Source organism: Notechis scutatus, chromosome 5 (assembly GCF_049901735.1).
Source record: "Notechis scutatus isolate UNSWTSFEM ecotype Mainland chromosome 5, rNotScu1.2, whole genome shotgun sequence".
NCBI lineage: Eukaryota > Metazoa > Chordata > Lepidosauria > Squamata > Elapidae > Notechis > Notechis scutatus.
In genome coordinates, this window is record NC_142013.1 from 93,494,737 (window position 1) to 93,518,366 (window position 23,630).

The following is a 23,630-nucleotide window of genomic DNA, read 5'->3' on the forward strand; positions in this document are numbered from 1 at the left end:
TGATACCCCTGCTTTAGGGAGTTTAAATAAGATAAGATTGCCTCCAGTAGGAATGAAACACATTTCTCTCTGCTTCATATATTACAACTATATTTACCTAGAATATTTGGAACATCTCTCAGTATTACATTGGGAAAAGAGGTTTGGGAATACTTGGTGGTTATTTCAAAAATCAACAAAACCTCTAAAATGTATATATATACATTGGGATAACATGTGAATTGCGCCATTTCTAAACTGTATATTACATGACCTAAAATGGACACCTAACATCAAAAACGTCATCAAAAAAAGTACAAAAAAGAATGTTCTTTTGCGCCAACTCACAAAGCTCAAACTGCCCAAGGAGCTGCTGATCCAGTTCTATAGAGGAATTATTGAGTCTGTCATCTGCACCTCTATAACTGTCTGGTTTGGTTCTGCAATCCAACAAGACAGACACAGACTCCAGAGAGTAATTAGGACTGCAGAAAAAAACAATTACTACCAACCTGCCTTCAATCAAGGACCTGTATACCGCATGAGTCAAAAAGAGGGCTGTGAAAATATTTTTACATTTTACATTTTATTTGATTTGTTAATCGCTTACAAGATATAGGTATAAGAATAAATATAGTTTTGAATACATGAGATAGATACTTATAAGAAAAATAAAAAATAGGACAGGGATGGTAGGCACGATTGCCTGGCTTATGCACGCCCCCTACAGGCTTCTTAGGAAGGGGGTGAGGTCAATAGTAGACAGTCTGAGGTTAAAGTTTTTGGGGTTTGGGGAAGAAACCACAGAGTCAGGTAGAGTATTCCAAACATTGAGCACTCTGTTGCTGAAGTCGTATTTTCTGCAATCAAGTTTGGTGCGGTTAACCTTGAGTTTGTATCTATTGTGTGCTCTTGTGTTGTTATGATCGAAGCTGAAATATTCATTTGCAGGTAGGACATTGCAATGTATGATTTTATATACTATATTTAGATCGGATGGAGGCGGTGTAGTTCTAGATTTTCTAGGTCTAGAGTTTCATGTCTGGTGGCATAAGGTATTCTGCAATGAGTAGAGGAGCGGAGAACTCTTCTTGTGAAATATTTCTGGACTTTTTCAATTGTATTAATATCAGATACGTGATATGGGTTCCAGACTGATGAGCTGTATTCAAGTATAGGTCTAGCAAATGTTTCGTATGCTCTAGTTAGTAGTGTGATATTACCAGAGAAGAAGCTACGTAGGATTAGATTAACAACTCTTAATGCCTTTTTGGCTTTGTAGTTATAGTGGGCTCTAGCACTTAAATCATTAGAGATGAGTACTCCAAGGTCCTTGACAAAGTTTGGATCCTCAACAAGGTCTTAAGTATTTAGCTTGTATTTTATTTTCTGTTTTTTTTCTGCCAATATTTAAGACAGCACATTTATTTGTTGAGATTTGAAGTTGCCATTCGATTGACCATTCTGATCATAGTCAAGGTCTTTTTGAAGGGTAGTAGTATTGTCTGTGATGTTGAGTAGCTTTACATCATCAGTGAAGAGAACGCAGTTGCTCTTAATATGATCACAGAGGTCATTTTTGTAGAGTATTTACAGACCCCTCACATCCTGGACATAAACTATTTAAATTCCTACCCTCAAAACGACACTATAGAGCCCTGCACACCAGAACAACTAGACACAAGGACAGTTTCCCCCCGAAAGCCATCACTCTGCTCAACAAATAATTTCCTCAACACTGTTCAAGTATTACAAAGTCTGCACTATTATTACTATTAACCTTCTCATTTCTCCTTATCACCCATCCCCTCCCACTTGTGACTGTATGACTGTAACTTTGTCACTTGTATCCTTATGATTTATACTGACTGTTTCCTAGTATGATTTGATTGCTTATTGTACCCTATGACTATCATTAAGTGTTGTATCTTATGATTCTTGACTCTTGATGAAAGTGTCTTTTCTTTTATGTATAGTGAGAGTATTTGCACCGAGACAAATTTCTTGTGTTTTCAACCACACTTGTTTTCAACCACACTTGGCCAATAAAGAATTCTATTCTATTCTGTTAAAAATTCTCTCTAGCCTTCTGTAACATCCAATATACTACATATTTTATTGTGCATATGTAATTATTACACATACACACACACACTTACACACTGACTGACTGACTGACTAGCTCACATAGAACTAATTTTGTTTATTCCAATAAACATTCTGTCCTCACATATTATTCACCATCTTTATATAATGAGACCTCCAAGATGCCTTCTAACAATGTTATTCTAAGTTCTGGAAGGAAAACACTCCAGTCCAATTCAAAAAGAAGACATAAATTATTGCATAAGAGCCCTCTCTGAAATTCCAATGGGTCAAGGGGCTAACTTGGTTCTTGAACTGAGGAGAAATTAATCTCTTGTTTATTCATGAAACGTGTAACCTCTCCTTCCTCCGAAAATTGCTGAGAAAGGTTTCTTTCCTTTATTGTGGAAACTGTTACTATATTGGAAAATCAGAAACAATGGCAGCAATTATGAGACTTGTGTATCGGCAATCCATTTCTGCTGCTGTTTTTCCATATTATTCCAGAATCAGAAAGCATCTAATATATCTCTGAACTCGCCCATAGCTAGCTTTACAGAAAATGGCATACAGCTTAATTTTGTAACATAGATCAATCAAGTACATTGCCCCAGAAATGATTGAGTACACAGAGGCTCTTTGTAAGCCTTTGAGGGATGTGAAGAAGTGAAGTAGAAAGCATTATTTCTATCCAAAATAATAGAAATAAAACCATAACTCTGCTGAATTAGTCAAAACCAGTTTTTACTCAAGTAGAAGAACAACAGTGTGATAGAGTTAAGGAAATTAGACAGGTACCAGCTTAACCCGGAACTAATAAGCTAACTTTGAACAGCCAATCAGTCTCAAGGAACTGTTACGATGTTGATAAAATCTCCATCTGTGTTGCCTGGGCCCACTAGATGAATAGTGAGATATTTACTTATTCATTATTATTAACATTACAATTTACTATTAATTTAACTTACAGTGTATGTACTATAACTTTATTTTTATTTTTTTTAATAATAATTTTTATTGAACTTTTCTACACTTTAAAAAGTCATATATACACTCCTTGCAGTATTGTGACTTCAACTTTTCCATTTGGGTTAATATACATATTTACATATATACATCAATTTTTATTCCTACTGTCCAACCACTTGCACCACTTCTACCAGACCATATAGTATTCCTTATCTTCTCTATGTTGCAATTCTAATGTGAATTTGGCCATTTCTGCACAATCCATTATTTTCTTTATTATCATACTATCGGGGGTGGGTGAGGTATCTAATTTCCAACTCTGTGCATAAGCGATTCTTGCTGCTGTCAGTATATGCATTACAATATATTTAATTTCTTTCTTAGATACTCCTTATTATTCCTAGGAGAAACATTTCAGGTTTGCATGCCTGTAATTTCCTGCAACCATTTCCTTATTTTGTTCCAATATTTTCTTGCTTTAGGGCAAGACCACCACATATGATAGAAGGTACCTTGTTTGTATTTATATCTCCACCATTCTGGACTCATGTTTGGGTAGATTTTGGCCAATCTTACCGGTGCTAGATGCCAACAGTAAACCATTTTATAAAGGTTTTCCTAATAGGCAGCAGCTTATAACTTACAGATTATAATTTATAGCTTAATTTACAGTGTATGTACCATAACTTTAAAAGAAAGAAAAAAATGCTGCACATTTCTTCACGATGTGGATTTATATACATAATTCATTCCCACAGGCTTGTATTTAAGAGTACATATAAATGTTTGGTTACGTCCAACATGGATATTCTCATCTAACTAACAAAAAGTTCGTTGTGATAAGGCAGAATGTGATAGAGAAACAGTAGAAACCTTTGGAAATAGCATCAGGTCCAATACATAGGAAGTGCCAAGAATGGAAGCCTATTGATTTGACGTGGGTTTCTTTCCTAGATGCTTGGGTCCCTTGAGTCAGAGAAAGGCAACAAACATTGCCATTGTAAGGTTGTCCCCAAACCCACCTCCCTTTACTCATGGGCTGAAATGGAAAGGAAAGATTTTCTTCGGGAAAACTCCAACACGTGGCCTATCTACAGTATGTTGCTGGTTATCCCATTCCATGCAGAGTTTATCATCTTCATGCAACATATGCTATTGTTAATCTTATGCTGAGTAAAGAAAACCCTAATGGGGACAAAACTAATTAAAATCTATCCTCATTTTGATAGATCTCTCTGCTTGGATGCAGTAGAATGTATCTTTAACTTTTTAACTGTAGCTTTTAACTGTTCTCAAATTGGTTTTAATGGTAGAACGTTGTGATGTTTACTTCCATTTTAACTATGCATGGAGGTGAGATGGGTAGCCATACTCAATAAACCAACCAACCAACCAATCAACCAACCAACCAACCAACCAACAAATTAATATATGCAGATACTCATGATAAGTACTTTGTAAATTAATCATTTGATTTATAGTTGATCTTTTCTCCAAGAGTTGAAGAATATGTTTAGACTGTAGCTCTCCCTTTTCCTACAGGTAGTTGTTGACTTACAACAGTTCATTTAGTGACTGTTTGAAGTTATGATGGCAGTGATAGTTTTTCACACGTACAACCTTAGCAGCATCCTCATGGTCATCTGATCAAAATTCAGATGCTTGGCAGCTGACTTATATTTCAATCAGAAATTATCAGAATAGAGCTGGAAGGGACCTTGGAGGTCTTCTAGTCCAGCCCCTGCTCAAGCAGGAGATCCTACACCACTGACCTCCTCTTCTTTGTGGCAGCCTTTCAAATACTGGAAGAGTGCTATCATGTCCCCCCTAGTCCTTCTTTTCTCTAGACTAGCCAAACCCAAATCCTGCAACCGTTTTAGTCTCCAGACCTTTAATATCTTGCTCTTCTTTACATTTTTTCCAAAGTCTCAACATTTTTTTTGTAATGTGTTAACCAAAACTGGATGCAGTATTCCAGGTGTGGCCTTACTAAAGCTTTATAAAGCAGTATTAATACTTCATGTGATTTTGATTCTATGCCTCCGTTTATACAACCAAGGCAGTTGCAATGTCCTGGGGTCATGTGATCATCTTTGTACCCTTCTGAAAAGCAAAGCCAATGGGAAAGCCAGATTCATTGAACAACCATTTTACTAACTTAACAACTACAGTGATTCACTTAACAACTGTGGCAAGAAAGGTCATAAAATGAGGCAAGTCACACTTAACAAATGTCTCACTTAGCAACAGAAATACAGGACTACCTGTATTTTCTCCACTACAACAATCCTGTGAAACGCATTGACTTGAGAGAGGAAAGTTGATCTACATCTTCTATTTCATCTCATAGCACTTCTGATTCACTACATGTACTTGACAAAGTCAGTTCTTATCTACAAAAGCAATTAGTAATTGTAATTATGTCAAATGTTAAAGTGCCACAGGATTGTTGGATTCACAAAATGACAACTCTTTATCAGTAGTATGGCAATATGATGATTACAGAACAAACATGTTATGTCCTTCAACGACACTTTTAATGCAATGAAAGGGTTCAAATGTTTCAAGCAATGAGTTTCCATTCTTTTTTTTTCTTGGTTCCATTCTGTTGAAGGTTTATGAAAGCACCTGTCCTAATGTATTCTCAGTGGTAATCTAGTTTATTGTACTAACATTTTTTCAAAGACGACTACTGTACAATGATTGGTGGAGCAATTCTAAAGCCTTGAACGAATCTATATGAGATTATGCACATGCATTCTGGAATCTTTTTCCAGAAGGAGCCCTTTGGAGGAATGTAATTTTTCCTTTTAAACTGCAACGTGCTTCTACTACAGCTACCTGTATTTTTGTTGGTACATTTTAGCTGCTATATGCATTTGTGAAGCTATGCAACTATAATAGGGTGCCTGGAACTGAATATGTTTACATTTGAATCCCAGGGCAGTAAAATAGAAAATACACAGTTGTAATGTAATAGATCAAGAGATTAAATATGCTTTTCCTTTACGGGAGAAATTATAAATGTTAGTAGACAACAGGTGATCCTTTGGGTCCTCATTTCAGAGGTATTTCCTTAGCAGATTCCTCAATGCCTTCAACAATGGCAGAGGTTCTAAAACACCTGAAAAGTTCCTAAAATTTCAGGAAGTTCTTCAGACATGTATTGCCTTGAAATTAGCCCTTGTTCAACTGCATAAGACAGTCAAACATCAGGAGTTGATTACAGAAAATGTTTGACGACACCTGGTACTATTCATAAAATGTTTAATGATAATTTTATGTCATGAAATGATTTATAAGATTTGCCAAATTTCAATTCCACAGAGTTATGGGGCCTGGATTTGGAATAGATTCTGTACATTTTTTGGTTCAAAAATCGTTGCCCTATGCTGCACTGTTTTTCCAAGTTAAAGATTATGAGAACAAAATATTTAATAGTAGATAAATTGTTAGTAATAATAGTGATAAACACTCTGGAAACCAGCTTCTGTTCCCTGCAGAGCTCTCTCCTGCTCCAAACCTACAAATATCAGGGCACCAATAAAAACCACCATTGGTTCCTAGACATCCATGCTCCGTTTATTTATGAGCCCCTCAAGTGTTGGAGGACTATCCGCCACTGCTCGGTAGCTTACCCTCTATGTTGAAGATAGTCAGATGAGGCCTACAGTGGAAAGCACCCATCGCGTTTCCTGCGCAGTTCATCCAGAGGCCTTGAAAGACCCAAGTTGCTGTTATCACTGAAGATGCTCGGCTGGTGACTTTCCATTCGTTTGAGGCCGTGGCGGCGATAATTGCTCCTATCCCACAGAAACAGAAAAGGAAAGCAACAATTTGTATTCCCGACATGTTCCACGGATGCCAATCAACTTCCAGTGGCTTATTCTGTTGCAACAGGGAGCAGCAAGCCCGTGTGCCTGTCTAGTATAACATTACCACATTACATGAGAACAAGTGTTCAATGAGTGGCAAGGCCAATGTAAATGCAGTCATTCTTCATATCCGACTGATATCCAACGCCACAAGCCAAGTACCTCTGTGAGACAATGAATACAAAATGCTGGGATCCTTCAGCTGTAGCCCCCAATTTAAAATGTAGCATAATTAATTTGTAATTCTGGGATGTTATTCTTTAATATTTTTCTGTTTTTGGTATCCTAGCCTTCAGTTAATGCTTAATATTTTTTTGTTAATCTGAAACACAACACATTTCTAACTAAAAAAAAAGAAAGAAACAAATAGGTGCAGAGTCCAAAGGGCACGTTTAGCATTTGGCATTTGTTTGGCCTAATGTGTTTAAATATTTTTTAATAGAAGGCTTTGTAAGCCAAAGCTTACATAAGAGAAGTTCTGCGAGGTTGCACCTATCAAACTCAGGACACTGTTGCAGGTGGAAATCCTATACTGAAGATAGGTAGAATCATAGAGCTGTCTGGTATGGACCTTGTAAGTCTTCTAATCCAATCCTTTGCCCAAGGCAGGAGTCTATCTACCATCCTAGAGGCAGAGGTGGTATTCAGCAGGTTCTGACCAGTTCTGAAAAACCGGTAGCGGAAATTTTGAGTAGATCAGAGAACCGGCAAATACCACCTCTGACTGGCCCCGCCCCCATCTATTCTCTGCCTCCCGAGTCACAGCTGATCGGCTGGGTCTTCTTTTGTTACTCTGCACAGGAGAACAGAACCGGAAAGCAGGTTAGCGGGATGGGGAAGGAATGGAGATTTTGCAGTAACCTTTTTCTGCCATGCCCACCAAGCCACGCCCGCAGAACCAGTAGTAAAATTATTTGAATCTCACCACTGCTTAGAGCAGGTGTCAGCAAGCTACGGCTCTGGAGCCACATTTGGCTCTTTGGGCCCTCTGCTGTGGCTCCCTGTTGTGTGATCCCACCACTGGCTGGCCCCGCCCCTCGCCCTCCCCTCCCAGTCACTCCTCAACTGGCCTGAGAAGGTAAAACACAAAAAACAGAAAGAGAGGGAGGGAGGGAGGGAGGGAGGGAGACCCATTTCCCACAGAAAAGAAAACACCGGGAGCCACAAAACCTGGGTAGGCATGGTGGTGGTGGGCTGTCATGTGACTGGGTGGGAGTGACATTGAGATGGTCACGCCCACCCAGGTTTTGTGGCTCCCGGTGTTTTCTTTTCTGTGGGAAATGGGTTCAAATGGCTCTTTGAGTGTTTAAGGTTACAGACCCCTGGCCTAGAGGGTTGCCCAAGCCTCCAGGAAGGCAGCACCCATGACTTTGGGAAGCAAGCTGTTCAATTTGATTAACCATTCTCACTAATAGGAAATTCCTCCTTATTTCCAGTTTGGCTCTTCCTCTGATAAGCCTCCACCCATCATTTCTTGTCCTGCCCTCAGGTGTTATGCGGAATAATCAGCCCCTTCTTCCCTATGGCAGCCATTCAAGTCCTGGAAGACTGCCATTGGAAATATGAGATGGGCTCAAGAACAGTGTCATTACAATTAGAAGGACACAGCAAATATTGAATACTTGAAGAAAATGAAGGATTATGTACTTATACAAATATGTATAATAATATTAGAACCATGTAAGTTTTGATTAATGCAGTAGTTTTTATTTGTATTAATATTATTTTTTTTATCAAAATGATTGACACTCAGACGCCACACTGTCCATGCAATGATATTGATGCATATTTAAAAATAAAAAACTTTACCACACAAAAAAAATGAAATATGAAATAGTCCTCAATGATATGGTCATTAGATCACCTCCTTGGGCTCAAGTTTCTAGTTCTGGGGAAAGTAGGGCCTCACTGTGTAACTGAGGTGGAGATAGTGATAATATCTTGAGGACAGAGTCCTAATCCTATATAGCTTGGTAGAGCCTAGAAGAGAGCTACATAAGGTCATTTCTTCCCCAAACTCTGCCCGTTCTTCTCCGCCATTGGTGACTGTCTCCATTTGGCCCTTAAACACCGTTCCTGATGTCATAGACCTATGATGGCAAACCTATGGCACGGTTGCTGGAAGTGGCATACAGAGCCATCTCTGTGCACGTATGCACACCTCCTGCCAGCCAGCTGATTGTCGGGTATCTGCTGCACATGTGCTGGGGGTGGAGTGCATGTGGGAGATGCATGTGCGTGTACAGGGGGGGGGGAGTGCTGGGAGTTGCCTGTGCATGCGCAGGGGCATGGGGAGGTTGCGCATGCATTGCATTATGGGTGCAGGCAGGCATGCACGCGCAGGCATGTGCATGCATATACTTTCAGCACACGATGACGAAAAGGTTAGTCATCGCTGTCATAGACCCACTGGAGCAACTAGGGCAGGGTATCAAATTCACATAATCATGGCGGTGTCGTGTGATGTAACGGGACTTCCCCCCTTTTGCTAAACCGGGCGTGGGCATGGCCAGAGCATGATGCATCAGGCCCGAGGACTGGGAGTTTGACAGCTCTGAACTAAGGTGTGCAGCCTCTTAAGCTAGATTCTAAGTTGCTCAAGTTTAAAACACCTGTGTATATTGGTGATATAAAGCCATTAATACCAGATATCATAATTGTGTAAACTAGCACTGTGTATGTCCCTAGTTTTGAAAAGCCAATGACCCCCTCATGTAATTTTAAATATAACATAATTAAATATAAGCGTGGGTCCATAACAGACATTATTTTGCTGGTTATAAACATTGCCACAGCTTTGTCCTTTTAGCTGAATGTAGTCTTTGTATAGGATCCACTTGGCCAGTTTCTTTAAATTGGTTCTATTCTTCAGGCAGTTTGGGCCATTTCTTTTCACGTAAATGTTTTGCTTGATTCTTCATAGATTTCTGAGGAAAAGAAGATGATAAATCCCAAGTCTATTAAGAAAATCATTTCTTCTGGCTGTTTCTTCCCTGCATGTTGTGGGTGTTTTGTTATTATTTTAAAAGGGATTCATCTTTGCAGCCATCCATTTCACTTGCCTTCAGATTTTTCAAAGTAGGTGGGAAATCCCAAAGATGCTTTTTTCAGGGGGCAACTGGACTTTCTTGTTTATCTTTGAAGAGATTTCGCTTTCTCATTCAAGAAGCTTCTTCAGCTCTGATTGGATGGTGGGGAATGAATTTATGTTCCTTGCTGGTCATTTGCATTCTTTTAAGAGAGTCGTTGAGGCCACTTGGAGGTTTGTTCTGTGGGAAATGGGGTATCTTCAGGACTTCTGCAAGAAACCTGATGCAGTCTTGATGTTTTAAAAAGAAGATAAGTGCAGATGTATTCAGAATCCATAAGACAAGACAGGAGTTAACATAAATAAATATATATATTTTTTGGATCAAAACGCATTGAGATAGAGGAGTCCTCTGGATATTGAGGTTACAAGCATGCTTCTTTCTGCAAAAAAATATCCCAAATTTTTTTTTTTTCTTCCTGTGGTGGAAATATAATTACGAGAAAAGTCTTCAGAAGGGAAGGGGATGTGGAAGAAACAAAAACAACAAAGCAGAACTCCAAGGAGATGAGAATTGGGCAGTAATTTCCTGTGCCTGATGCACACATACACTTGAAGCAATACACAGAGCCCTGGCCACTTACATTCAGCTCTTAATGATCACACATTATTCAGCCAAAACACTTAGAAGTCCTGAAGTGGGAGGAGAGAGTTAATCAGTCATTTATTTTAGAGTTCAAAGCTCATTTGCTAACCTATTTGCATCTTTACCTCTTCTTTTTAGGCACACATCCTAATAGATAAAAGGGCCTTTGGGTTGTAAGGAAGCTGGTGAATCACAAAGATTTGGTAATGATCTGCCATATTACTAACTTGAAGGTGCAATCAAGCAAATGGAAATAATAGACAAAGAGGAATTGGTCTCCAGAATTGGTCAGAACCTGCTGAATACCAACTCTGGTGGGGAGCGGATGGTTCACGCAAGCAGCCAGCAAGTGTGCATGTCTGTGTGCAATTCTGTTTGCGTGAGTGGCATCATCATCATCATCATCATCATCATCATCATCATCATCATCATCATCCCAGAAGTCTGCTCAAGAGGCAAATTTCTAAGGATAGAAAATTTGATGAGTTCTAATGAATGGATTCTTCTCTATAGTCTCTTATGGAGTCCCATTAAGTTCTGTTAGAAACCTAAGGTTGTGCAAGACACATTTGAAAAACCCTGCACCAGACATATGACTCACCACTTTGAGTGGCCACTTGTTCCACGGAGTCACAGCTTGTACAGTCAGGAAGTGTCTTATGTTTTTCTATTTTAATTATGGTGGTTGTTTTCCAAACTGTTATTTCGATATACCTTCAGCGATAGAACCTATGAAAGGAATGATTCCTTTTGGTTCCGTTCCACAACAGGGACCATCTACACAGAGATGCTATTCAGCAGGTTCTGACCAGATCTGGAGAACTGGTAGCAGAAATTTTGAGTAATTTGGAGAACCGGCAAATACCACCTCTGATTGGCCCCACCCCCATCTATTCTCTGCCTCCTGATACTCCTGTATCAATTTTATTGTGAAAAGTGTAATTTTCATTAAATTGTAACCAAACCAAAGTGTTATATATTTTGGTAAATCCAGGAGGTTCCAATGACTCAGCAAAGATAGACTCAAGATCTGGAAGGATCTTGACAGAGTTGAACATTGGGCCCTTTCCAACAAAATGCAATTCAGTAGTGAGAAAAGTAAGGCTTTATACTTAGACAAGAAATGTAGGATAGAAAGAGTGCAGAAAAAAGCAACAAAGGTATTAGGGAGCTAGAGGCTAAAACATATGATGAACGGTTGCAGGAACTGGGAATGTCTAGTTTCGTGATAGCGAACCTATGGCACGTATGCTGGAAATGGCATGCAGAGCCTCTTCTGCCGGCACGCAAGAGGCTGCCCAGAAGAGCCCCACTGCGCATGCTTGCATGTCCCCGCCAGCCAGCGGATTGTCGGGTATCTGCCGTGCATGCTCAGGGGGAGACACGCATGTGGGAGGTGCGTGCACATGCACAAAGGCATGCAGTGTGCGGGGGTTGCATGGGCATGTGCAGAGATGTGTGGTGCAGGGCGGTTGCGTGCACATTGCGTCATGGGTGTAGGCATGTGAACACACACACACACGCATGCATGCACCCTTTTGGCATACAACATGGAAAAGATTCGCCATCACAGGTCTAGTCTAACCAAGAGAAGGACTAGGAGTGACATGATCACAGTCTTACAATATTTGAAGGGCTGTCACAGAGAGGTCAGCCCAAGGTTGGGATTCCACCAGTTCTCACCTATTCGCTAGAACTGGTTGTTAACATTCTAAACAGTTCGGAGAACCGGTTGTTAGAAGAAATTACTGGCCTAATCCTGTAAGGAAGGCAGGAAGGAAACATTCTGGTGTTGCTTACAGAAACTGCCTCTCCATTAACCCTTATTACATTCTTGGCAGGACTAGACTTCCTGTCTCAGGAATTTCTCTGGAGTTTTTTTCCCCCTCCTTTGCTGGTACTTTGATTGTGTGGAGTGACCATTTAAAGTTACAATGACACTGAAAAAAGTGACTTATGACCATTTTTCACACTTACGACTGTTGCAGCATCCCCACAGTCATGAAAGGCCAGGTAAGGAAATGCGTGCCTCGTTGTGAGTGATTTTGAGTTGGCCACACCCAGCCAATAACATGCCCACCAAGCCACGCCTATCAACTTAGCCATGCCCACAGAACCGGTTGTTAAAAAATTTGAATCCCACTCCTGGGTCAGCCTATTTCCCAAAGCACCTGAGGGCAGGACAAACTAACAGATGGAAATTTATTAAGGAGAGATCCAATCTAGAACTAAGAAGAAATTTCCTGATTGGGAGAACAATTAATGAATAGACCGACTTGCCTTTGGAAGTAGTGGCTGCTCCAACACTGGAGCGTTTTAAGAAGAGATTGGGCAGCCATTTGTCCAGAATAGTAAAGGGTAGTGCTGGCGAACCTATGGGCTCTCTGTGGGCACATGCACCATTGTTGTCCCAGCTCAGCTCCACCATGCATGCACCTCAGCTGGCCTTTGGGCATGCACGCATGCATGGGGAGGCACATGCCTTACATTTTGAATATGCACACGTGTTATGATATGTACAGAATAATCCTTGAGTAACAAGGATATGCACATGGAAACATTTATGAGAGTAGTTATGAATAATTATTTAGCCACACATAGCTACACTAAATTGGGTTAAAGTTTACTTTAAGAAACAGCACCATCCAATAAATGGTCCAGGTCATATACGTTTAACAGTCCAAAGAATATCCAATTACAAAGTCTTCTTACTGGTTGCCTTTGTCATTTACAGTAAACAAAGGTATCTAAGTATAAGCACAAGAGAGAACCTTAGATAGCAATAGAATGTCAGAGATACAGAATGTCAGAGAGAGCAAGCCATGATCTCTAGCTCCCTCTTATGGCAATTCACAATACAATCAACCAATTGGAACATAGTACAAATCAATACAGTAACTTTGTCTTAAAGCTACAAACATACATTGTTGGTTTATATATTGCCAACCCAACTAATTGGTGGACAGATTCCGAACAACGCATGCGCACTTTGGGCACTCAGTGCCCAAAAGGTTCGCCATCGCTGGTATAGGGTCTCCTGCTCGATCAGGGAATTGTATTAGAAGATTGGCAAGGTCGTTTCCAACTCTGTTGTTCTGTATTCTAATTTATAACCCACACCTGACTTTGCAATATTCTTCCTTTAAACCTGTAATTGACTCTGATCAGTGTTAAATCGGAGCATGGGAGACTGGTTTCCCAAGCTGGTTACTGGCAAGATGCCGAGCACCTCTTGAATTAAAAAAAAACAAAAACCACAGATAAATGCCAGGTAGATCCTAATCCTTGAAGCTATTGTGGAAAGGGAACTTCATGAGGACAGTGGTGTCACTCAAGCAGGAAAAGCCCGAAGGGAACATCAGGCCAGCCATAAAACAAACTTGCATAGGAAAAAGGAATCAAATAAAAGGTATTAAAGAAGCCCTTTAGACAAAAGCCCAAATAATTAAGAAAACTAGGGAAATAAGAAAAGAAAACCTTTACAAACACAAGACATGCCAAATCAGCAAAACAAACAGACAGGAGATACAAAAATATATATAAATTACAAAGGAGACAGACAGGAGATTGCCACAAAACAAATATAGGAAACCATTAAAAACTAAAAGAGATTAGGACGAAGCTGATAATGCAATCAAACCACCCGCAAAGTTTGCCTTCCGCACCCCGCGGAGTTTACCCTCTGGCGGGAATAAGACAAACCCTGACAGGATTTGAAACATTAAGACACAAATACAAACACTCACACACAAAAGGAGAAAAGGGGTATAAAAATCAGGGACTTACCATACGAAAGCAGCTAGCCCAGGAATGCAGACTTCTCGCTATCTCTTGCCTTCCTGAATAAATAAAAAGATCCAGCTTTCAAGCAGTTGTCTGTATCCTTGCGCCGGAGCTCTCCCAGCGGGAAAATCGAATCCTCGGAAGAAAGGCATTTTGGCACCTTTCAACAATATTAAGGAAGGAGGCTGAAACATTTGATTCTGATTCTGGTTTTGATCCTATTTACTATAGAGTAATGCACATTTTGCAGTTTGCCAGGTTACACTGACAATACAATGCAGGGTTTCCCTATCACTCTCAAACTCTGAAACTTGCTCTCCATTGCAGGAACAACCACACCATGTAAAAAGTTAAGGTAACCCAGCACTTTCAATCATTGCAGGATTAAACAGGATTTAGATCATTGAAAATGCCAAAGTTATTTTTGGTATTTCTACACAACAGCTGAAAACAGATCTCCCACCTTCAATAAGCATAAACCCAGTTTTGTTTTCCAAACCAGTGGAAGTGATGGTCAGCTTGTCCTCTGGGATCCTTCTTTTTTTTTAAACAAATTTTATTAATTTTAAAGACAAACAAACCATCATTAACCATTAAATACATAAACCTCTTTCCATTATAAATTTTACAAGTCAAATAAAACATTATTTTATACAACATAATTCTATTTTAGACCATTTCCATATGAACATACAAATATCTCTTATCAAATTTCTCCTTATTTCTCTTTACTCTTATTCAATTTCATTATTATTATTATTTTTCTCTATATTTATCCAATTTATAATTATCATCTATTTCTCTCTGACTTGGTTACCATTATTCTCATCCTACATTCCTGCAAGGTTTTATTAATTCTCCCACATACATAAACACACAAAACACAAAAATATAAGACATCTTTTAGGAAAGTAACGGCCCCAGATACCTCTCTCTATATGGACTTCAGTTAAGTTCATGCTCATCTTACATGCCATTACCTATTTTATTTACCATTCTATATCTTCTAAATTAGCTTCCACACATTTCACTCTTCTTGATTCTATCTTATTTAATTCATTTTAATTTAAGTCATTATATTTGTATCTTTTGTCCATTCTTTATTATCCATTTGTCTCATTCCCTATAGTAAAAAGGAAAAAGAATTTCTGCTGAAATCACTAATCAGAGTATGATGCCTCTGGGATCCTTCTTGATCATTGGGAGCTAGCAAACATTTGTCAAACTTGGATCCACTCCACTGGGCACTGATCATCTATTGATTCTATTAACTGCTAACAGGAAATATTACACTCACTTTTCATGGAGGTGTAGGTGTTTCTTGGTGTTCATAAACTTTTATGTTTCCCTGTTTGGCAATTAATGAGTTGCATCTGGGGAAAACACCAGAGTCATGACAAGGGCCGGGGTCATGTCAGGTCAGCAATTAACAGTCAGCCACCTCTGAAATTGAGGCAACGAGAATCACTTTTTACATAGTATCAAAATAAAGTTTATATAAAAATAATTATCATGGAGAACCTGGTGATTTGATTCTCAGCCAGCTTCTTGCCAGTGAATCACAAAGCTTTTATGCCAAATGAATTTTTTTCAGATGTTCTGCTTTAGGCTACATCTTCATATTTTTGTCCGCTTTTTTTCAACAATTCTATGAACAATCTTGTTTTGCTGTCTCCATATTGCTAACATAGGGAAGTGTTTCCTGCCGCAAATCTTTTTTAAAAAAGTACTTCCTCCTCTGTTCAAAAGACTGCACATTTGAATTCTAGTATTTCTAGAAACTAGGCCTATGCATATTAGCACTGACAGAATTAAATGGGGTTTGATATTTGAAAAGAACAGGATCTGATTTAGATATGATTTCAACATAAGTGCACATTCCAATTTACATTGATGCCAACATGGCATAGCACTTAGGCTTATATAGCATTTCACCGTACTTTACAGCAGTCTCTAAGCAGTTTACAGAGTCAGCATATTGCCTCCCAAAATTTGGCTCTTCATTTTACCGACTTCAAAAGAATGGAAGGCTGAATCAACTTTGAGCCAGTTAGGATCGAACTCCTGACATCGGGCAGAGTTAACCTGCAATGCTGCATTCTAACCACTGCACTACCATTTATTATGCTGCCATGACACCAGGTTCATTTTTCCTACGTGCATGAGTATTGTACAAGTATGAAGGCGGCAGAATTCGGGTAGTGACATCATACTATATATTGTATTTCATCACTGTTCACTTCATCCCCTTCTCATGGATACCGAAGGATCTTAACTAGTTCAAGATTCATTTTTCAAAATTTGTTCATGGGCTATAATGTAGAAAACTTCATAATATCTGAAACTTATTTTTTTTAGTCCAATAAGAGATAGACCTATGAGAAGACAATATCCATACAAAGTTTCAGTATATGCCAGTGATGGCTAACCTTTTTGTCGTCACATGCCAAAAGTGTGTGCATGCACGTGTGTATGTGCATGTCTGCCTGCACCCATAATGCAATGCATGTGTGACCCCCATGCTCACCCCACACCCCCTGAGCATGCATGTGGGACCCTCTGTGCTCCCCCCCCCTGCGCATGTATATGCATCGCCCACATCTGCCCGCCCCCACAACATACATGGCAGATTCCTGAAAACCAGCTTACCACTCTCTGTATGGACTTTCTATTTGAGGCACTCCTAAATGCTCTCAATCGTGCCTCTGTAAAAAATGGCCAGGACAGAAGGAGAAAGATGTGCTCTCTTTATTCAACACAGGAGGTGCAAATGCTGGTTTGCAGGCGTCACTAAAAATGGAAAGTAAAACCACCAAAGATTAAACCTTGAATCTATATTCAGAGCTAAATTGTGCAGACAGAGTAGTATTTCATTTAGTGCAGTGTTTCGCAACCTGGGCAACTTGAAGATGTATGGACTTCAATCCTCAAAATTCCTCAGCCATCTTGAGAGTTGAAATCCACATATTTTCAAGCTGCTGAGGTTGAGAAACGCTGATTTAGTGCAAGAGGGATGACTAAAGGTTGAAACCACCCCATTTATAGGAGGATAAAATTCTGCCTGCTGATCAATAGAAGGGTAAATACGAGCAAATAGGATGTCTCTCATTTGAGAAGTCACATCTACTCACAGGCTTAACTCCAAGAATACACAGGAACAGCTTTCTTATTAGGTCTGTGCACCCGTTTGTTTACTGCTGATTTGCCATTTAATCCTGTCCTAGGCTCATCTGGCAAGTCTTCTGTTGTGCCTAGCAGGTCTTGAAGATTAACAGAGTTGGAAGGGATCTTGTAGGTCATCTAGTCCATGGCCCCTGCCCAAGCAGGAGACCCTACAACATTTCTGACAAATGGCAGCCCAATCCCTTCTTGAAAGCCTCCAGTGATGAAGTTCCCATAACTTCTGAAGGCAACTTCTGTTCCCTTGGTTGATTGTTCTGTCAGGAAATTTCTCCTTATTTCCAGGTTGAATCTCTCCTTGTTCAATTTCTATCCATTATTCCTTGTCTGGCCTTCAGGTGCCTTTGAAAATAGATTGACCCACCCTGTGTGGCAGCATCTCAATATTGGAAGACTGCTATCATGTCTCCCCTGGTCCTTCTCTTCACGAGACTAGCCAGGCCTGGTTTCTGTAACTGTTCTTCATATGTTTTAGTCTCCAGTCCCTTGTAAATCTATAAGTCTTTGAAGACATAACCCCAGAATTGCCAAATATAAAGAGACCTGTGGGGTCCTATCATAATTCACCATGGCCAACTCACCACAGGACAAGAATTACATTAATATCAAAGAAATGGTGGAATAGAATCATTAAAAAAAAGATGCAAAAGGAGGGACCGGATGAAATGTGAATGGCAAAAATTCAAATAATTTTAATTTATGTTAAATAATGAAAAAGAATTGTTAAATTGTTCTGCAGTGAATTGTTCTGTGGCAAGTTGGCCATGGCAAATTGGCTGTGGGAAGCTGTCCCATTCCCTGTGAGCCTCTCCTTCCTCTCTTGGACCACTTCAGTGGTGGGATTCAATTTTTTTTTACTACCGGTTCTGTGGGCGTGGCTTGGTAGGTGTGGCTTGGTGGGCGTGGCAGGGGAAGGATACTGTAAAATCCCCATTCCCTCCCCACCCCACTAACCTGCTTTCCAGCTCTGTTCTCCTGTGCAGGGCAACAAAAGAAGACCCAGCCAATCAGCTGGGACTCAGGAGGCAGAGAATAGATGGGGGCGGGGCCAGTCAGAGGTGGTATTTGCTGGTTCTCCGAACTACTCAAAATTTCCACTACCTGCTAAAAGATATTGGACAAAAATACACACATGGTTGGAAAAAATGATAAAACACGCAGTTTTGAAACCTGAAATATTTTTATTAGGAATGGTACTTGAAAGTTACAGTAAAGAAAAAACATATTTAATTATACATGCATTAAAAGCAGCTAGAATTGTATTTACTCAGAATTGGAAAAGCGATAAGATACCAATAGAGGGAAAAGTAATTGAGAAAATATTTGAATGTGCAGAAATGAATAGATTAACATTGGTAATCAAAGAAAAAGAAGAAACAGAATATTATATGGTATGGGATTTATTTTATCAGTGATTGGAAAATAAAACAAATTAAAGTGGATTAGATGAATATATAAAGTAATAAGATAAGATTGTTAAAAAAAGATATTTTAAATAACAGCTATAAGAAAAGGTGATTACTGTTATACTGATAAGAAAAGTATTAATTATAATTGTAAGCACAAGATATATATACCCAGTCGACACACGGTTGAAATGGAATGGAATTATTGTAAAGTATAATTTGTATAAAATTTAAAAAAACCACAAAATTTCCACTACTGGTTCTCCAGAACTTATCAGAACCTGCTAAATACCACCTCTGGACCACCTGGCTTCTTGAGAACAGCAAAAGGCCATCCAGTGGCAAATGTCAGTGTAACTTAAACTCAACAAGGGCAGCTAGAACATTATGGGGAACATTTTGTACTGCTGCTAAACCAGCAGGGTGTCGTGTCTGTCTTGCTTAGGGTTACCACTTGCTTTCGTGGGGGTGGAGGGTGGGGAGTGACCTTTTGTGCTGCACTCTGCCAATAGCTTTGACACTTCTGGTCCATGAGGTCAGTGGTGGAGACAGAGGCAATGGCTTGCCAGGTTATCCAGAATTGTTTCTGCCTTGTGGATGGACTGTGATGGAGAGAGGATGCTCGCTTAGGTGTCTCCTGAGCTGGGGTGAGGCGGTCAGCTGGATCTGGAAGGCAGTCAAGGCCTCATTGAGGGAGGGGTGTTTCCTGAGGCAACTTTAACAGCAATAGCACTTAGACTTATATACTGCTTTATAGTGCTTTTACAGCCCTCTCTAAGTGGTTTACAGAGTCAGCCTATTGCCCACTCCCAACAATCTGGGTCCTTATTTTACTGACCTTGGAAGGATGGACGGTTGAGTCAACCCTGAGCCTGTACAGATTGAACTCCTGGCAGTGGGCAGAATTAGCCTGCAGTACTACATTCTAACCAGTGTGCCACCATGGCTCTAATCCCATCTCTCTCTCTCTCTCTCTCTCTCCTCTCTCTCTCTCCCCCCCCCCCCCTCTCTCCCTCCCTCCCTCCCTCTCTCTCTCTGTTCAGGTGGTGGGAAAAGAATTTCAGAATACCTACAAAGGAACGGATGACCTGGCTTATCTATAAAGATAAGGCCGATCATCCTTTACGCATTCCAAGTCTTTAACTACTCCCAAACCATCCCTGGACGGGAGGGTGAATCCTTTATTTTTTTTAAATTTGATTTGTCAATCGCTTACAAGATAATAGGTATAAGAATAAACATAGTTATGAATCCATGAAATGGATACATATAAGAAAAATAAAAAGAAACAATAGGACAGGGACGCTTATGCACACCCCCTAGAGGCCTCTTAGGAAAGGGGTGAGGTCAATAGTAGCAAGTCTAAGGTTAAAGTTTTTGGGGTTTGGGGAAGAAACCACAGAGTCAGGTAGAGTATTCCAGACATTGACCACTCTGTTGCTGAAGTCGTATTTCCTGCAATCAAGTTTGGTGCAATTAACCTTGAGTTTGTATCTATTGTTTGCTCTTGTATTGTTATGGTTGTAGATAAAAGTATTCATTGACAGGTAGGACATTGCAATATATGATTTTATATAGTATACTTAGATCGGACGGAAGGCGGCGTAGTTCTAGGCTTTCTAGGTCTAGAATTTCGCATCTGGTGGCATAAGGTATTCTGCTATTATCCTTTGCAGACAGGAGTGACAAGCCAAAATGGGGGAGGGGCTCAGGTGCTATTCAATCAATCAATCAATCAATCAATCAATCAATCAATCAATCATAATCAAAATAGAGCGGGAGACCCTATCCCATTTCAGACAAACCAATCTCTTCTTTAAAAGCCTCCAGGTGATGGTAGCACCCACAACTTCAAGAGGCAAGTCGTTCCCCGGCTTCATTGTCCTCCCTGTCCGTCCGGAAACGTCTCCTTCATCCCAAGGTTGCTTCTCTCCTCGATTTATGACTTAGGGGCAAGGAAAGTTACAACTCAGGTAAACAAAGTCACTAATCTAAAGGAGGATTAGAGAGAGGAAGTAAACATATGTTAGACTTTAAGTAGAGATAATTAATTGTATGGATTACTGTGCTAAACAGTAACGAAAGTTAAGCAGTAACCAAAGTTAACCAGTGATGGAGGATAACTAAAAATGTGTATAAATGCAAGACTAGACTCCAATAAAGATCATCATGATTCAATTGTTCATGATCAAACAAGTCGACTGCCTCGTCATCACAACACAAAGTCACCCTGCCCGCTCTGGCTAATAAACTTCGCTTCGAGCTTTCCGCGGCCGGCTGATTTTACTCGGAGGAACCGAGGCGCGCTCCAGGTCTGGAGGGTGGTTTTGTTTTTTTGGCTCCCCCAGCAGAAGACCTGCCTCTCGGCTGGCGTTAGAAGGCGGCGGCGTTGGCGGCGTCCTCAGTCCGACTCAGCGAGGCTCGACTTCCGCGGAGGAGAGCCGAGCCAGGCGCCCACCGCCGCCGCCGAGCCTTCCCGGTGGGCAGGAAGGCGCGGACGCTTAGCGCCGGCGGCGGGCGGGCTGCCAGCTCTCTCCGGCCGGGGCCGGGCGGCTCCCTCTAGAGGCAGCCGCCGCGGGTGAGCCGGGTGTCGGGTTGCCCGGAAGAGCCTCCAGCTCTGCCCGCCGCTCGCTCGCTCGCCCGTCTCTTCCTGAGGGAAAGAAAGCTTGGCCACCCGAGGCCACGCGGGTCCCTCTTCTTCTTTCTCCCGGCGAGCGGCGTGGAGGGCTGCCCTCATGGAGGCGCTTCCCTCCCGGGACGAGAAAGCCAACCCTTCGAGGGATGCCAACTTCTGCTCGCGGCTTTTCTTCTGGTGAGTCGTTCCCCCCTCAACACCTCTCCAGCCCCCCCGCTGCCCTTCCGAATCAGCCGCGCTTCCCGCGAATGAATGAGGCAGCCGGCCGGCTTGGAGCGCCCCGACTCAGGAAGGCCATTATTTGGGGGGCGGCGGCAAGGAAGGTGCTTTCGCCATCCGGGGAAAAAGAAAAAAAGAAAGAAAGAAAGAAAGGAAGAAAAGAAAAGAAAAGAAAAGAAAAGAAAAGAAAAGAAAAGAAAAAAAAGAAAGGAAGGTAGATGCGAATCTCCGGAGAACAGGTGCGGGCAGCTTCGGCGCTCGGCTTCGGAGAGCGTCGCTCGGCTTCGACTCTCCCGGTAGAAGCGCGTCTGAACGATCGCAGGAGGCCAAACGAGCGGGTGGGAAACACGAACGCCACCCCCCCCCAACCCCCGAGCCTTTGACCGGTTTGGGCTAGAGGTAGTCCTCGACCTACGAGCACCATTGAGCCCAATAATTCTGTTGTTAAGCGAGACCCCCGGTTAAATGAGTTTTGCCCCACTTTACGACTTTTCTTGTCGCATTTGCTAAGCGAATCACTGCAGGGAAAATAAGTTAGTGACCTGGTTGTTAAGTAGATCTGGCTCCCCCCCCCCATTGGCTTTGCTGTCAGAAAGTTGCAAAAAACCGGATCACCTAACACAGCAAAAATAAATAAATAATGAACCAGCTGCCAAGCATCCCAACTTTGATCACATGATCATGGGAACGTTGCAGAGGTCCATAAGTCACGTAAAAAAAAAAACAGTCCTAAGTCACTTTTTTCAGTGCCGTTTTAATTCTGGATGGTCTCTAAATGAACTGTTGTAAGTCGAGGAATTCTCAAAAGCATTTGAGAATGCTTTTTCTAGAATAAATGGAGTTCTGGTGACCCTTGACAGAAACAACAACAGATTCTTTTTGATATTGTAGACAGGTAGGTCTCATCTTACAACCACAATTGAGCCCATCATTTCTGTTGCTAAGCAAGACCCGATTTGATGATTTAAGTGAATCATGAAGTGGTTAAGCAAATCTAACTTCCTGTGCTGTCCAGACAGTATATGGTTAATTAGGAATTGGGAGTTGTCCCCTTAAGGGAATGCCTCATGGTAAATGTAGTTAATGCCTCATGGGAAATGTAGTTCATTTCATGTGATCACATCTGTAATTCCTGATTGGTCACTGAATTGATCCTTGGTTGGGTTGGGGGAGTTTCCTTTATTCTTGCTCAGACCCCAGCATCGTGCTGGTGTCTTTCCCTTTGCTCCATCGTTATGGGATGAAGATAACTATATTTTCACACTATGAAGATGACTATGCAAAGATTGGACATTAGATGAATCTAGGATCCAATAAAGAGAACTTTGTATGGAAGCCTTTGTAGAGTTTACCTGACTGTCTTTATATTCAGCCAAGAAAGTTAAAGACAGAACACTTCCTCCGTTGACTTTGCTGGTTGGAAGCTAACTGGGAAGGTTATAGATGGTGACACATGGCCCTGGAACACCACAAGTGTCATAAATATGTGACAATTGCCAGGTGCCGAATTTTGTTCGCTTCACCATAAGGATGCTGCAAAGGTTGTTAAGTGTGAAAACTGGTCATAAGCAGGGGTGGGATGCTACCGGTTCTGCCTGGTTCTAAAGAACCGGTAGCTCTGAAGAGCAGCAGACACAGAACCGGTTCTGTGTTTGCTGCTGTTTAGCCCACCCGCCCGCCCGCCCGGGCTCTTACCTGTCCTTTATTTCCTGCTTTTTCAACCTCAGCTGCTTTGCGCGGCACAGCTGAGGTTGAAAAAGCAGGGAAAAAGAGGCTTTTCAAATGCTGCACACCTGCACGCAGCACTTTTCAGCTGTCCAGATGG

At 41.0% G+C, this 23,630-nt stretch overlaps 1 protein-coding gene across 3 annotated transcripts in view; it reads left to right on the forward strand.

The window, feature by feature from the left end:
• Positions 1–21,522: 21,522 nt before the first annotated feature.
• ABCC4 (ATP binding cassette subfamily C member 4 (PEL blood group)) overlaps positions 21,523–23,630 on the forward strand; it is a 197,318-nt gene continuing 195,210 nt past the window's right edge. For 2 of the 3 annotated variants that reach the window (XM_026668980.2, XM_087967376.1), the window contains exon 1: positions 21,523–21,763. In XM_026668980.2, the coding sequence (XP_026524765.1) occupies positions 21,687–21,763 (77 nt within the window). In that variant the 5' untranslated portion in view covers positions 21,523–21,686. The remainder of the gene's footprint in view (positions 21,764–23,630) is intronic. The other variant, XM_087967375.1, reaches the window with a different exon arrangement.